This window comes from Eumetopias jubatus, unplaced genomic scaffold (genome assembly GCF_037043125.1).
Source record: "Eumetopias jubatus isolate StellerSeaLion01/CBP00866 unplaced genomic scaffold, mEumJub1_p1.0 scaffold_4, whole genome shotgun sequence".
NCBI lineage: Eukaryota > Metazoa > Chordata > Mammalia > Carnivora > Otariidae > Eumetopias > Eumetopias jubatus.
In genome coordinates, this window is record NW_028274810.1 from 139,999,367 (window position 1) to 140,015,862 (window position 16,496).

The 16,496-nt window shown below is 35.6% G+C and overlaps 1 protein-coding gene across 1 annotated transcript in view; it reads right to left on the reverse strand.

Annotated features, from left to right (window-relative positions):
* Positions 1-15,994, reverse strand: part of ZFPM2 (zinc finger protein, FOG family member 2) — a 350,753-nt gene extending 334,759 nt beyond the window's left edge. The window contains exons 1-2 of the mRNA XM_028110792.2: positions 15,964-15,994; positions 15,592-15,750 (exon numbers count right to left, since the gene is read on the reverse strand). Coding sequence (XP_027966593.1) covers positions 15,592-15,750; positions 15,964-15,994 — 190 coding nt within the window. The remainder of the gene's footprint in view (positions 1-15,591; positions 15,751-15,963) is intronic.
* Between the last annotated feature and the right edge of the window lie 502 nt (positions 15,995-16,496).

The following is a 16,496-nucleotide window of genomic DNA, read 5'->3' on the forward strand; positions in this document are numbered from 1 at the left end:
TTCTTTTTACCATAACCTACTACAGTACCATTACATTTGCTAATTAATTGCCTTCAGTACACTATTTCTACTTAATAACTAAAATATGTCACATTTGTCAACTTTTAGACCCTTCATATTCTAAGTTTATCTCAGGAAACTAACTCTCATTTTTATGGTAATGTTTTTACCGAATTCATTTTTAATCTTTTTACTAATGAAAAGTGAAATGATTAAAAAATAATTTAATCGAATGTGAAATCTCTGAACTATTTTTAAGAAACACCATTTTTCCCCCTTCACAATAGGGATTTGCTTCTTCCCTTTCAATATATTTATTCTCATGGAAAATTTATAAATGGAACTTTATTTTGATACTAATCCAGCTCCAGCTTCTTCTTGATTTGAATGGAAATGACTTTATGACCGTTGTTTTTTTCCCTTCTTTCCATTTTTTGATTCTATATGTTTGAAATCAGTACTCTAAGTAGCTTATGAAAAAATGGCATGAATAATTAATAGCCAAGAAAATAATGACAAGTTTGTTAAGATATTGCTTCAAAAGCTTTGTTGGTAGGAAGAGGAAAGGAAGAGAGAAAAGGATACTAGAGAGATAATTGCAGAAAGAGCTAGAAATGCATTTGACATCCGTTCATTTACTTGCTAAATTCTTTATTCACATACTTTTAAATAGAAATTTCAGTGTATTTTTAGCAAAGCACAAACACATTTAATGGGATAACCACTATATATATCCAGAGACCAATTCGTAAAAAGATGAAACAGAATAAATGTCAAGCGGTAACAAAATCTATAATATTTCTAAAATTATGGCTATGGAGTTAATGGTTTTCCATTGCAAGATTAAACTCTTTTGTTGCTCTTTTAAAAGATAGCATACATATTTTGTGGGCCCTTCCATTTTCCTTAGTCTAGTTTTCAGAATCAATGCAAGCCCTATTGGAGGAAATTGAAGGTGTTATTGAACAATATAATACACAGCACAAATGACTCGGGGAAATGCACTAGAATATAGTCTTTCGAACACATGAAACTGAATCTTTAAATTCTATATTAGGTATTGTTGGGCAAGGTGGTAAAAGCGGTGGCTCTCCTTGCTAGGCAAAAATAATTTCAAAAACACAAACATCTTTTCACTCAACGTTAGACATTCCTGTACAAATTAAAGATTTGCCACGTTCTGAGAAAGCCACTTTTTTAGCACAAATAGCAGCAGGGTTTGTGAGCAGTCAAACAAGAAAACAGCCCTTCCCAACCCTGTTCCTTTAATCCATGTAGTTCCTATCAATATTAACCTCTTATAGAAATTCTTGTACAATATAACTATTGAACTTTCTTGACTAGGAGTGTTACTGTAGCTGTTAGTCATCCCTATAATGTATTTTGCAATCAGCTAAATCATCAAAGTATTTTTTAACAATGAACAGTTCAGAAGTGACAGATCTACTTTCTTGTTCACACTGCTTATCAGAGAATAGATATCACATATGTTTTCCAGGTGCTTCCTATAGTTAGGATACCTTCACAGAAGCCGCTCATGAAAGATAAGGTCATAAAAGAGATGAAAAATGTGTGAGCTTCATACACTTATGGTTTTATCATCAGACAAGATAGCTTTGGTTAAAGGACTGTAACAGTCAAAAACAGAACACTACAGCTTCGTACTGAAGGGCGAGGACATTTAAGTTTGAAGATTCAGTTTTTGTCTGCTTTGTCTAATAGCCCCATGATATTGTTGGGCTTAAAACAACAGTTTGGTAATAGATCAACCAAACAAAAGTGTCATGGTAAATTAACTCTGCGTTGCCAAATTGTACATATGGTTATATCACCAGATACAAAAATAGAACTATGCAATTGTTACCCCTTTTTGCTAACACCTAAATCTAAAGATTTCAACCACTTGAAAAGAAAAGGTCCATTACGCTGTGGATCACTGAATGGTGTCTGACTCAAGTTTCCCTTGGACCTGTTACAAGTTTATAAGAAAATAGAGGGTTTTGCCATATTCTGGATACTTATATTCAGTGGACAATTACTTTCAAAAATGCATGTGATTTCCTTAACCTATCTAATATGTCATTGCTTTGGCAATAACCTTTTTTCATATTCCAGAATATGAGCAATTAAACAGATCGAAAGAATAGAGTCCACATTTATTGGGCTATACATTTTCAGACCCTGGATGAGGAAACAATTCTGGAACAGTTGGTGACAGTGGTCCAGAGCTAAGCCTGCTATTTTGAGAAGAAACTCAATCTCTACAGTTAATGGATGACTACTGTAATTTGTGGTATTCTATTACAGCTAGTAAGAGGAAATTATTGAACATGCTGATGTTTGTGGTACTTATATAAAAGTCACAAATAAAGTATTAATAACTTAGGAAGACAGAACAGTGATTTATAAATTATTTCTATGGTCCTAATCCTAAACACTTATCCCAGACGTGACTATCATCCTCCATGTGAAAAGAGCTTTTCTCAACACTTAAGTTCACTAAAGATCTGGAGCATAAGGGAAATTTCCACGTAAGATAAAAGAAGGCAAATTCTCAGCAGTGTATCATTCAAGAATTTTTGCTTCTCATTATTTCTCTCAATGGGCGCTTGAAAGAGTCACTACATAAGCAAGTATGGGAGCATAAAAAAAAACCCTACTTTAAAAGATGCTTCTAAAATGTGTATTTCAAAGCTTATATATTCAAGTATTTTTTCTTACTATCTCTTCCCCTTCTCCCTAACTCCCTCCCTACTCCCCTCTCCCCCCCAAAAAAAACCGTCACTGAAACAATTATATTCCATTCAGAGGAGGATTCTATATATAATTAAGGCACTTCTTGCTCCAAAGATGAAAGTTATGCCTGATAACCTATAAGTGAGGATACTCTGAACTGTAATTTATCTTTCACAGATCTGTTCTGTTATCAAGACACCACTGTTTCTTCAGTTTGCTGGCTTCAGTCTTCAAGATTCAAACCTAGCATGCATGTAAGGAATCATCATCATCAACAACAAAAAGTAAAACCAAATCTCACAATCTCTGAAATAGTCTCTTCAATAAGCCAGCCCAATCCACACAGAAAGATCAAGCCAATTTAAGAAGGTAATATCTGAACACTGCTTTCCATACAATCTTATTGTTTATTCTTTCCTTTTTAACAAAATGATTCATCCCGAAGAGGCCTCTCCTCTCTCATAATCCTTTTAAGAGTATGATTCATAAGTAATTACTCATTACCATAGTGTTCCATTACTACAATATAATTTACTAATTATAAATGGACTTTATTCAAGCCACACATCCAAAGTGAACAAGCCCAATGGAGAATCCATATTCTGGGACAGCAACTAACAACTTCGGTCCATATCTGAATGCCCTTTATCCAACTCTAGTTCAAACACCCTAATGACGAATGATTCTCAGAGCTCAAAAATAGAGGATAACAACTATTTCTCCTGATAAACCCTATTTTCCTACTGCTTGGCAATCGCTATTACACCTTACCCCCATTTTCTTTCTCTACAATGGCTTATGGGAAGCTCAGATTCGCATTTAATGCTTCAGCTTTCACAATATCTGTCTTCCTCTCTTATGCTTCTTCTCATCATTTCTATCCCTCATCTTGGATCACTGCCATCTCTCTGACCTATACCCATCTCTTTGGGGTCAACTCACACTACAATCTCCATTGTCCTCTTTGCCTGTTCATCAAGCTCTTGCCAAAAACATGTTGTCCTGTCTACCTGAAACATTATTACTTCTTTTCACCTACTTAATGTCTAGTCAGCATTAGATGCCAGCTCAAGTAGTATTGCATGCTTAAGGACACTTACTCTCACCTTCCTCACTATGTCAAACCACCCTGTGCCACTTGTGCGATTATTTTATTAAAGTCTGCCTCCCCATGATCATGTAAACTCCAGAATAGCCAGGGGCTTCCCTGTTTACTTACATGCTAACCACAGCATGCCCCACAATGTCTGATATCGTACATGTTCAATAAATATTTATCAAACTGGATAAAGCATGCATTTTGAAAGGACTGATGGCATAATGCTTTGAGTCAGGAAGTAAAGACAAATAAAATCTATGCCCTTTGCATAAGCTGAAAACTCTTCATGGCAACAGAATGAAGAGTTGGGCATGTGGCCACCTGATCATAAAGACCGCATTTGCCAGCCTCCATTTTAGTGAGGTGGACCACTCCTAGGAGTAAATTCTGGACAATGGGATATAAGCAGGAGAGTTTTGTGGCGGCTTCCAGGAACCTATTCTTACAGCTGAATCTAATCCTGATGCAGTTTGCATAAAAAACTAGTCTAGGTCACATTAGCCTCGTCCCAACCCAGATCCGTATCTAGCTTCTAGCACGAGTCAGAGTCCCAAGTATGTTATCAGAAGACCCATTTAGACTCTTGCTACCACAAGGTCTTCCCACACCACCTCCTCCCTCAGGGCCAGCAAGAGGTCCTTGGCTGCTGGTGATAACGCAGGGAAAACAGAGATAGTATCCACAGCATCGTCCGGAGTTTTAGAAACGTGGGAGAATTTTTCCCCTCTCTGCTTTAATTTTTTTTAAAGATTTTATTTATTTATTTGACAGAGAGAGACAGCGAGAGAGGGAACACAAGCAGGGGGAGTGGGAGAGGGAGAAGCAGGCTTCCCGTGGAGCAGGGAGCCCAATGCGGGCCTCGATCCCAGGACCCTGGGATCATGACCTGAGCCGAAGGCAGACGCTTAACGACTGAGCCACCCAGGTGCCCCTCTGCCTTAATTTTTAACCCAGTACTTTCACCAGCATCTGTCGTCTCTATAGGCACAGGCTAACTTACCCTATAACGATAATAGATTTGGAATTCGGATATCTAAATGCCAAAACATTTTAGGAATCTTATTCAAGGTTTTCCAAAAAATAGGAATTTGAAACCAAACTTAACATTCGTTGCTATCTCCTAGAGCTCACTCATGTTGACTAAAGGTACTGACGGGGGTTGATTCAGGCTTTTTGGAGTCTAAAGCTTATATAATTTAGGAGGCCTTCTTTAGAAGAAGAATACAAAGCAATAGTTTTACAAAATTAGGTCAGGGTCATGGAAGGAGTCTACGCAAGTGAGGAGTTCTGAAGCTACACTACACTGCATCGAACTATCCTAGGTTCATATCCCATTCGATATCAAAATAGCTAAACAATTGCTAAATAAACTAAAAAGGTAAATGAATATATCTAATATTTAGATATTATATATATTCAAATATATATATTAGAATATATCTAATTTAAGTGTAAAAATAAGACACACATTTTATGTAGATTTTTGAAGTTCATTCCTTTTCTTAGTGAACTGATTTTTAGGGCTACCTTAGAAGTTCTCCAACACGCATTACAGAGAAAACATCACTCTTTTCTAAACTGGGTTTTTCTTAGAATATAGGCTATTTTCCTTGTCCATTTTTTTTTAGTATCACTCTATATCTTTGTAGAATTGTTTCTTGTTATGAGTTTCTCTATATGAGTATTCCCTTTGGTATTCAGCCACCAGAACAGGATATAGGAGCCCAAGGCTCAAGGATTGGATGAGGCAGGTGCGTGTTGGTGAATAGCTTCCTAACTAGAAAGATGCACAATACAACAAGGAAGCTTGAGAAAGAACATATTCCTTCCTTTACTAGCCCAAACATAATGTTTTCTCCACCTCTTATATTTATTCCCTTTCTCACCTATACCTGTTTTCCTTTCCTTCCTAGATGACTGTATCTTTAAGAAATGAGAACATTCTTTATATATTCTCCTTTTTGCCTCTGTACATGTGTGGTCATGTATAAACACTCACACATGTCAATGCTTCTGCGGCCAAAAACAAGTCATAGAGGTTCTCAGTGTTGGTTAACTAGACTGGACCACAATTTGCATTTAAAAAAAGCTCATCTAAATCAAAAATAGACTGCCCTGCGCTAATTCTGTGCAACAAGAGAAATGACATCACATCCCATTAATGGTTAAACAGGTAGGGGGGCAACGTGTTTTATATATCTGTAGATTTCCACCTTGATAAATCTCTATCTTGAAAAATAATCCTTAAAGAGACCTTCCCTTCTCACTGTCAGAAAAATATAATCACAGCCTTCTGTCTGAGCAATTCCACTTTCCATCTCCGGTATATACGTAAGACGTGCTGAGATACAGCCACTGTCAAGTTTCAGAACAGTCCCTTGTCTAATCTTTCTGCTTCTCCAGATCTCTGATACAGAACCTGTTAGAATGTATTGCTTACTTTTCCAGTTCCTATGTTTATCTCACGTCCACTCTTCCCATCTGCTGCACTGCATTTCCTTCAGAAAAGCGAAAAGTTTCCACAGTGCCCCAAGCTTTCCCTGCAAACAATGCCCTCTTCCCCTCTTCCTTCCTTCCTTCCTTTCTCCACTTTTTATTGGGTCTCATTTTGTGTTAAGGTCAAGCTGTTTTCAAGAGTTCACTCTGCAAACATTTCTGCAGGGCTGAAATTCCCATTCACATAGTTTGGATGGATTTGTAAACACTTTTTTTTTTTTTGCCATTTATTACTGGCTAAATCAGTCATTTGAAGGCAATTTGTTCTTACAGGGACTCAGCCCAAGTACACCCATTTTGGGTTGTCCCCACTCATTTGGATTACCTGAAAACAACCTCGCAAGAAACAGGCAGTGAGAGACTGCGGCTTATCTCATGCCACCAAATCAGTATAATAATCATTATAATTATAATCATAAGTATAACCACCTGAGTTTAAATTCAGTATTAACCTTTAGTAGTTCTGTGACTTCGGCCAAGTTACTGACCCTCTGAAAGTCACAGGTGAAAACAGCATCTACCCTGCAGGACAGTCAGTTGATTAGAGATGATACACGTGCAGCAAGATGTCTGATTTTCAGGAGAAGTCAGCAAATGAAAGTTGTTATTACCATTATTATAATTATTATAATTGGTACGTAGTCTCAATGCCAATCTCTGGAATCTCACTGAACTACAAAAAAGGAGCTGAAAGAGCGATCTGCATTCCTTATCAGTATTTACTCCCTTGGTATAACACATTCAGTTATTTTTACTTGACCTTTTAAGAACAACAAAAAAGTGACTGACTTTATGACTATAATTAAATTCATCGTACCACAGCTTTCACCTCCTTTTATACACTCTACATTTAGGCCCACCAGAGATAAAGATTATCCCACCAGGTAGTGGATGGGCAAATTCTTTCATGCTTCCTGTTGCTTCTCAAATGATAATCAAAACATTGTGAGAAGTTTTATATACTCACAGGAAAATGTGAATTTTATATTAGGAGATTGGGAACTTCGGAAATCTTATTTGATTTAAACCTCAAATATGCTAGCGTAGAACAAAGAAAATCTTCTCAAATCACTTACGAAATTTAAGGATAAAAAGTAGAGGGGCCATGGCTCCTTCTAAGAGATCAGTTTCTCTAAAATGATAACATTTTATCTAAAATCATAATGTGACCAACAATCAGATTCAAGGTTGTCAACTATGTTAATTCCATATAATTAAAATAAATTAGCTTCCCAGGGTTCTCTAATGCTAATGCTATGTTCATAATTTAAATTTTCCTTAAATAGAAAAATAAATTAAGAGTTAGTAGATGTAAATGACTGGCGAATATTAATGTAGCCCTGTATGAATTGTTATATATATATATTTTTTTTAAACAAAATAAAACAGAAAAAAACATTTTTAATTAAAAATGGCTATTTATACAATTACAACTTGATCAAAACTATTTTCTCCACGAAACATGGGCTCTTCATTCTACCCAAAATATCACTGAGAAAATGTAACAATAAAAGGACTTATAAATAACTAGTTCTCCCTTATAGTACTCAGCTAAAATTAATGATTAATTCAGCATCTACATTAAGAGTTAAAAAAAAACAACAATGAACAATGTAGATGTCTTTTAATATCCAGATGCATATATGTATTATCATTTATACTATTATATTATATATCATATATATATATAGTACCAGGAAATTAAATAAATTCTTACTCTTCTTCTGACTTTCAACATTGTAGGGAAAAACAACAAACTATAGTAAATTTTGCAGGTCAAAAAATGTTCTTTCTCTTACAAAAATTTAAACATGAAACCAAAAAGGCAATTCCTCTAAATGGTAAAACATGATTTTATATTAATTTTCAATTTTTATTATCAACAACAATGCTGATGTAAAATAATAATATAACTACAACTTAAGCAAGTATCTCTTGACATCTTATGTAGTCAGGTAGAAGCAGGATGAAGTACACTAATATGAAATTATTTCATAAATAATGAGAGAATTAGGTAATTAAATATTTTATCAAGTCTTAACATTTCAAAAATATCCTTATTTTTAGACTGCACACTGAAGATCTGTTGGTGGTCAGCTTACAGACAAAACAATAACTTGAGTTTATAATATGCAAAAAAGTAGTCTATTATTATCATACATGATTCATATGAATGATATCATCATGAGTCATTTCAACACTGCATAAAATCAATCATTTTAATTTTGTTCAATTTATTATGATGATATATCTGGGATCAGAGATGAGGTAGACAGACAAAGCTTGACCTGACCCTCATATATAAAACACAAGTAAGTCATGGACAAAATTTGTACACCCTCTGGTTCCATCAAAACCAAGAAAACGCTGAGTCCCTGTAAGAACAAATTGCCTTCAAATGTTCTCTTATTTATTCCAGTAATTGTGGTTTAAGAACAAAATCTGATTCCAAACAAAAACTATGTTTGGGGGATCTTAAGAGGGCCATAAAAGGCTAATACTACAATGTCATAGGTATTATTTTTTCTTCTAATCTCATGAGATAAAATTTGTACAAGCCCAACATAAATACAGCCTCTATTTCTATATTCTAAAAGGAATTCCTTTCCATTGTGCATTGTTATATGAAAGAAAATTTTAATTTAAATTAAAAACTTTAATTTAAGGATTTTAAAGTAAATGTAAAAAAAAAAAAAAAGAAGAAGAAGAAGAAGAAGAAGTACTGGGTCCAGGAAAACAGAGTCTGCCAAGGAACAATAATGTCATGTGGAAGGAGGGGGAGGTGGCGCAGAAGGGAAGGGAGGTCTGTGCCAAGCAAAGCTGGGGGCTGTTCAATCAGCTCTATCAGGGCTCCATCAGTGTCTCCACTCCAGCCAAATCCAGAGAAAACAAGGAGTCAAGATTCAGGTCAATAAGCTTATAGGCGATTTGCACAAACAGTTCCTCCAGCAAGGTAAAAAACAAAGTCATATTGGCTTTTCTCTTTTATGCCTTCTCTTTGAATTCCCTGGTCCAAACATACCCTGGAAATGTCAATGTTATATGCAAGAATTTTAAAAGCTCAGCTTCTTAATCCCGTTAAGAAAAAAGGAACGAAGTTGCCTGTAAAGATCGCCTTCTTTATTGAGCTCAAAGTGATTATGGGAGAGCTGCCTTTTGCAGATTCTGATTCTAGTTGCCCAAGCATCAGGGGAGGCGACACATGTCATTAGAGGCAAAAGCGAGAGGAAAGAAAGCATCATGATTGAGAAGGTTTATGAAATACAAGTAAACAGACTTTCCGAACTAAAAATAATAGTAAAATAAAAAGAAAATAGGAAACGAAACAGTGCATATGTTTGACACTGGATCAAATGAAAAACAAACAATTTCTAATGCCACAACCAAGTCTGCATGAAGTGTGTTCTTTTTTTTCTTCTTCTTTTCAGTATAAAGGATGTAGATAACATTTTTGTTGCTTTACCTTAATGTGGAAAAGGGGGATAAATGCCAAAAATCTTGGCTTGGGTTTGTTACCAAAGAGAAATGTGGCTTTTCCTTAGTGATTTCTTAAGTTTTAAACGCAACTACAAAACTACATAAACTGAGAGAAAGAAATGGAATGTGGGGGAGGGACATTTCAATGAGTCTGGCAAACCACTGGCAGAAATAGTTAAGCACAATGATAAAACCAACACTGATATTCACATCTTCTATGCTTTATCTTTCTGATACAAGGATGTGGTATTGTGGAAGGGAGCAAAGTGACTCATATCATCCTCAAACACCCCAAACTGCTCTTCCGGAAACTACATTAATGAGCTACAGATGGAGTCTCATCAAGCCCCTGGCTAAAGGGAGGATTCTGATTGGGGTTATCTGTATCTCCTGACAGCTTCCCCAAATTGCTTGTTTCCATTTCCTACTTGAACCTTCACTTTCTGCAGGCCTTTCTTTTCTAGGTATAAACAAACATGTCATGACCATGCCTCTTCTCCCAGTTGCACCTCGGCTCCCCTCTGTGGCTCACTCAAGCCTTCCATAGGGCGTGGGAATCCAACAGATTCCTAGAGCAAGTTGCACAGGTATGGCTACACCTCTCCTACTCCCCAGCTCTCTGCTGTCCTCTTCTGGCTTCCCGCAACACTACCCTCATAGGTAGAGCACATCCCACCCTGAGTACTGGGAGCTCACTCCCTTCCCTCCAGTCTCTGCTCAAAGTTCACCTTCTCCAACACTCTTATAAAATCTCTCTCTCTCCCCACTCCCTCCCCCTCTCTCTTTCTCTCTTCTCTTCTCTCTCTCGATCTCCTTCTCTCTCACACACACACAAACACACACACACACACAATCAATTACCCTTACCTGTTTTGCTTTTCTTCATAGTGCTCAAAATCACCCATCATATTGTACGATATGAGTTTCTTATTTACTGTCTGTCTCTCTCCCTGAGAATGAGATTGACTTTTGTCTACTGCTGTATCCACAACACCGAGAAGAGGGTCTGGCACATACCAGATGCTTGATACATGGGTTGAGTTGAATTGAATTTATTTATTGAACAGAACTGGAAGCTTCTGCCAACCTAATTAAATATCTGCTTATGTTTGCCTTTGGTTTGGTATTAATTACTTCTGGGCTAGAGTTAAACCAAGTCTGAGTAACTCAGGTTTTGTTCTATTTTCTTTAATATGCTATGCATTTTTCTATTTTATAACCTTTAATTTCTGCAAACTATGTCAAATATTTTTGAATGTGTTAAGAATGTCCATTGTTACACTATATCAGTGACCCTATTTTATAGATTTCCATTATGCCCCTTTTTCAACCTTAATCTTTCCAGATTGAAACGTCTAATATTTAATTCATCTGTCTAGGCTAAGCACTTCACCCAGTGATTTCTCTGACCATTCTCCATACACAGATCCTATGATTCTAAGTAAGATTTTTTTCTCTTCCAAAATCAACTTTGATGGCATCCTTTTCCCTTTCAGCCTTTGTTTAGAGATGATGTCACCAGGAAACACTTTGTAGGGACCCTCACTACCTTCTCTAGATAGTCATTAATAATTCAAAGCTCACTGACATAGTTTCTCTGGCGTCTTCTTTTGTTAATGACAGTACATTCTCCTAGCCTACAGTGATAGTGACCTGACACTTCTCTTCCTGTTACATATCCTGTGACATTCTCTTGGAATGTATCCCAAGACCTATTTATTTAATTTCAGTCATTAACAAACTTGGGTATTTCAATGAGTGAACTCTTCCTGCTAATAATTAGTAACAGTAGACCAGTTTTAGAACCGCTCCATGTCAACCCCACCATGAAACTTACTGTCTCTGAGTTTTTATCCAAGAATCGCTAATCTAGAAGAGCTCCCACCTGACAACAGTAACATACTAAAAACTCCTCCAGTTGCTCTCCAGACCACCTATGTTTCAATTTATATTAGTTTGCTTAGTTCTAAACATGCATTGATGTACTTCCATGTTTACTATATAAACCAGAAGAAAGGCAGAAAACAAATCACTGAAGCATATAACCCAGTGCCACAGGAAATGTGTAGCACTTACGGACCCAGCCTTGATGTCTTCGTCATCTGTAAATTCAAGGAAATAATTCTTGCTTGTTTCCTTCCTCTCAGAGATACTGTTAAGCCAAGATGCCAAATGATCTAAACTCATTGCACAAAAGAGGATGATGCCAATTGTAAGGATTGCTTTATATTTTGCTGAAATTCCTAAAATCTAAGGATAGCAAGCAACTTGGAGAAGAGCATCTTTTAATAAGCAGAGTTCATTTCATTCATTTGAAAAATGAAAAATAGAGACATGAAATATGCAACTAACACAAAGTAAAAAGCGACAAAAGAAACTTCAACAGAATTGTCAGTCTCCAATTTTAGGCGTGCAACTCTAACAAGGGTTTATTAAAGGTGATCTTTCTACTTTTAATTATGAATATTTATGACTTAGATTCATATGATTAAGAATTTTACACATTTAATGTTGACATAAAATTCTGACCAACATTTTGACATTTCTGTGGAATATTACATTATGAGAGTGATTTGGGTCATATTTAATCACATGTCTTAGAATGACTAGCAATAATATTAATAAATGCTTCAAGACTTGTAAAAAGGCCTGCCCTTTGACAACAAGGAAAGAGACAATATCCACATGGAACTGAGGAAAACACCACAACAATAAGAGCAGAATCATTTTAAATATTGAAAATATCCTGTATAAGGCAGCTCAATTTCAAAAGGAAGTAGGAACTTTTACTTATGAAAAGCTATGTCTTCATAGATGTACAAAAAGCAGAGCATTTTTCCTTACTTTTTTTAAATAAAAAGGAAAGTCACAATGGTATGTGATTGCTTTTATACACAACACAGTTGCTAAGATACAAATGAAGATAGACTGTGACTATATGTGTATCCTCAGTACCCTCCACCGACTGTCCAAATACCTTGTTTGGAACACTTAAGTATTTCAACCATATTTTTGTGATCTGAGTTTTTAAACTACTATCCTTTTTTTAATACAAAAGAAAGCATTTGATGTTCAAAAGTGTTATCCCTGAAACTCATTAAAGAAACCATGTCCTTGCTAGATCTTAATCATGGCTAGATCTTTAGCTGAAGAAATTTTCCAAAGAATCCAATTCATTTTCTCACACACACACACACACACACACACACACACACACACACACACACACACAACTTTTTATGTTGTTGTAAATGACATTAAAATATGTGCAAAAAATATGCTTCATCAGTGAGCCCAAGCTGAAAATATTTTTCTTCAGAACAGTTCTTATATGCTCCTTCATCATGATGGTGGCATCATTAACCATTTAAATACTTATACTCTTTTAATTCTAAACCTATCTTCTTCCCTGCAACTGTGAAGAAAACATAATTGTGTGTCACTGAGACCAATATGTGAATTTCTACAGAAAGATTAGTTTCTAATTTTCCAGAGAGAAAATGTTCTCTTCCGATTGCTGCTAATCAACTTAAGTGGAAAAATGGATGGAATCTCTACTATGACCTCAAGGGGATGCGATATCTGTCAAAGAGATGGCTCTCTTTTCCGCATTCCTACTGACTTCAGCGAAAATCTCCTGGTCTCACATCTTATGAGAATAAAATAATGAAATTCTTTTCCTATTAAATAAGACAACAGCAGTTTGCAATAGTTCCAGTCATATTTATCCTGCAAAATATTATGTGAAAATGAAAATTCTTATTTCCACCTATCATTACTCTCTAATTTCAAACTAAACATTAGAAAGTTATTTTTATAACATGTAATACATTATTTATTTATAATTTTACATTAATTTGTATTTTAATGATATATTTGATTATATATATTTTCTAAGATACTACTGGCTTAAAACTTATAGTTCTATACTCTTTTGTTAAGGATAGCCCTTAATCAATGATCATCCCAGAATGTAATCTAGTAATACCTATCACTACTGCTTCTCTGGATTAATTAAATTGACAAAAATGTCTGAGTCCACATACTAACTCTTTTTACAAGAACAAGAAGAATATGTGGTACATGCTAACTCTTGGTTCTTCTATTTATTGTAATCCTGTAACATAAGGCAGGTTCTCTACAATGCATTTAAAAATATATTTCCTGACAAAGAGGGACCACGAAATCTGTTCAAATATAGATTTAAACACTCCTCATTTCCAGCCAGCTTTCCATGTATTGCTGTGGCAGTTATAATCGAGAAATGGTTCTAGCACCCAGAACAACTACAGAAAACATTAATTTGGCCTGAAGTCTAAGTCAACACTACCAAAGAAAGACTACTCAGTCCATACCATTCTCATTTTCAACCGAAAGCCTCAACGTGGGAGACAAGGGCCAAATTACAAAGTCATCTTGAGGTCTTCAAGAGTTAATGGTCAAGGAGGTTTTCTCAACTTCAGGGCAGCCAGGGGCTAGTGCCGCCATTCCATTTCCACAGTTTTTTGGATTCTACTGATCACAGGGATGAGAAGTGGCTGACCTCTTTTGTGTCTAACACACTAGCAACAGGAGAAAGTCATACTGGAATTTTACCAACATACATCAAATGTATATGTGGCCCCTGAGATAAGCGTATTGGTGGTTTTGGGGGAACCTATATCATCATTTTTAATTTCACACTGTCAAGTCTGATCAACAAACTTACACACATTAAAAAACTTGGTTTCACATAAATTTCTCTGCCTAAGAAATACAGATGTCCAAATAAAAATGGTACATAACACAAACACACACATATACAGATAGGCATACAGTCATGCCCTCTATGACACAGTCATGGTAAACTCAGCAAAAGCAGCTGTTCTGAACCAACGAAGTGACCCAAACACTTATGAAACCAACTTATGTTGGTGCAGGAGGCAACAGAAGACCCATCTCATTTGCAAAGCCCGGAAATTAAGTGAGAAAAAAAAATTTTTTTAATCATGAGAAACCTTAAAAACACTTTTGAAAAAAGCAAGCAAATGAGTACACATGCCCACTGAAGACACAGTTACTGGCAAGGCCACCTGTCTCCAAGTCAAGGGTAGAAATAAACTGAGATACATTGTCTCAGGTATTTCTTCCAGAATAATGTTAATGTGTTAAAAGAGTATCTAGGATGGGAAAATAATGTGTATTTTCTTATTTGACAATATCTTAAAAAGTACCATCTTCAGTTTTGAAAGTCAATGTCAAACACCCAAAGCATTTAGTTTTTTGGAGTTTTTTTTTTATTTGTTTTTTATTAAGTAAACTCTAAGCCCACCATGGGGCTCAAACTCACAAACCCAAGATCAAGAGTCACGTGTTCTACTGACTAAGCCAGGCAGGTCCCCCTTAAACATTTAGTTTTTAAAAGGAGTGAGCCAGAACTTTGGGGCTGGGACTATCTGCCCTATTCAGTGCTTATACTCAGTGCCTTGCAAACAACTGACATTCAATAAATACTTGCAAAAGAATAAATGAATACAGGATAAACATAAAATATATTAGAATTGGCCAATCAACATGAAAATTTTTTTTAATTTTCAAAATGACTTATTAAAATGGAATTACTTCTTTTAACCCTCAAAGTAGCATCTTGTGTTTAAAAAATTCTGCAGGTATTTTCAGACTCTTGAATTATGTTATCAGCACTTTGTGCATTTTCATTGCACTCTATCAGTGCATTTTTTTAAACTTTACAAAATCATCTGAGTAAACGGACTCACAGATAGCGTCCAGCCATTAATGATTACCTTTGTTACAAAAGTATTCCACTTCTTCACAGCTCAGATTTTCAGGCCCAAATTCTGTAGAAAAGCTTTCCTCCAATGGAAAGTCCCCTTTTGAGACGATGTCTGTTTCCTCTGATGGACACTCTTCCTCTTCCTCTTCAATGGCATCTTCTAGAGGCCCTTGAAAAAGAATCAGGGACACTGTACCAAAAACATTCAAAGAAGATAGTGAAATAAAATCCTTTAATAGGGTCTTTTGATTAAAGTGGTGAGAAAAAATGTATTCTATAAATAGGCTAAGCAGTATCAGCAAGGGGACTCATACAAGATAATGCCACCTTCATAGTCACAAGAAACAATGACCTATAATGAGAAGTGGAAGGAAACCAGTGCCTGAAGTTACTACACAGAAAGCAACCTCCATCTTCAACCCTTCCCCACCCCCAATTCCAAACCCAAAGCTGCTTCTGCTTCTTCTTCACTTTTTTAAATTCTCTCCCAAAGAGCAAAACTGTGCACTTTATGTTCATTTGTTAGAATTAACTACCTGGTAAAGAGTACAAGTCTCTTTTACATCGTTGTACAATTTTACCTGAGATTTTAATAAAGATTTAAAGTAATTGAATGCATTTTAATTGAACTGAGATTTTAATAAAGTCTATACTTTTAAAAATCCATCTTAAGAGTGGATTCCAAGAAAAGATTTCATTATATGTGTTTGAGGCTTGAAGAAAAATTACACATTTCTCTCCCTGATGAAAGCATAACCCTATTCATAATTAATTGAATTTTTTCTGAAATGAAAAGTAGTTTTCTAATGAAAAAATGTAATTTGTATTTATGTGATACTTTTTCAGTAATAAAAATACAACTCCCTTAGAGTGAATGAGAGTGAAGTGCACTACATTAATGGACCTATTTTATTG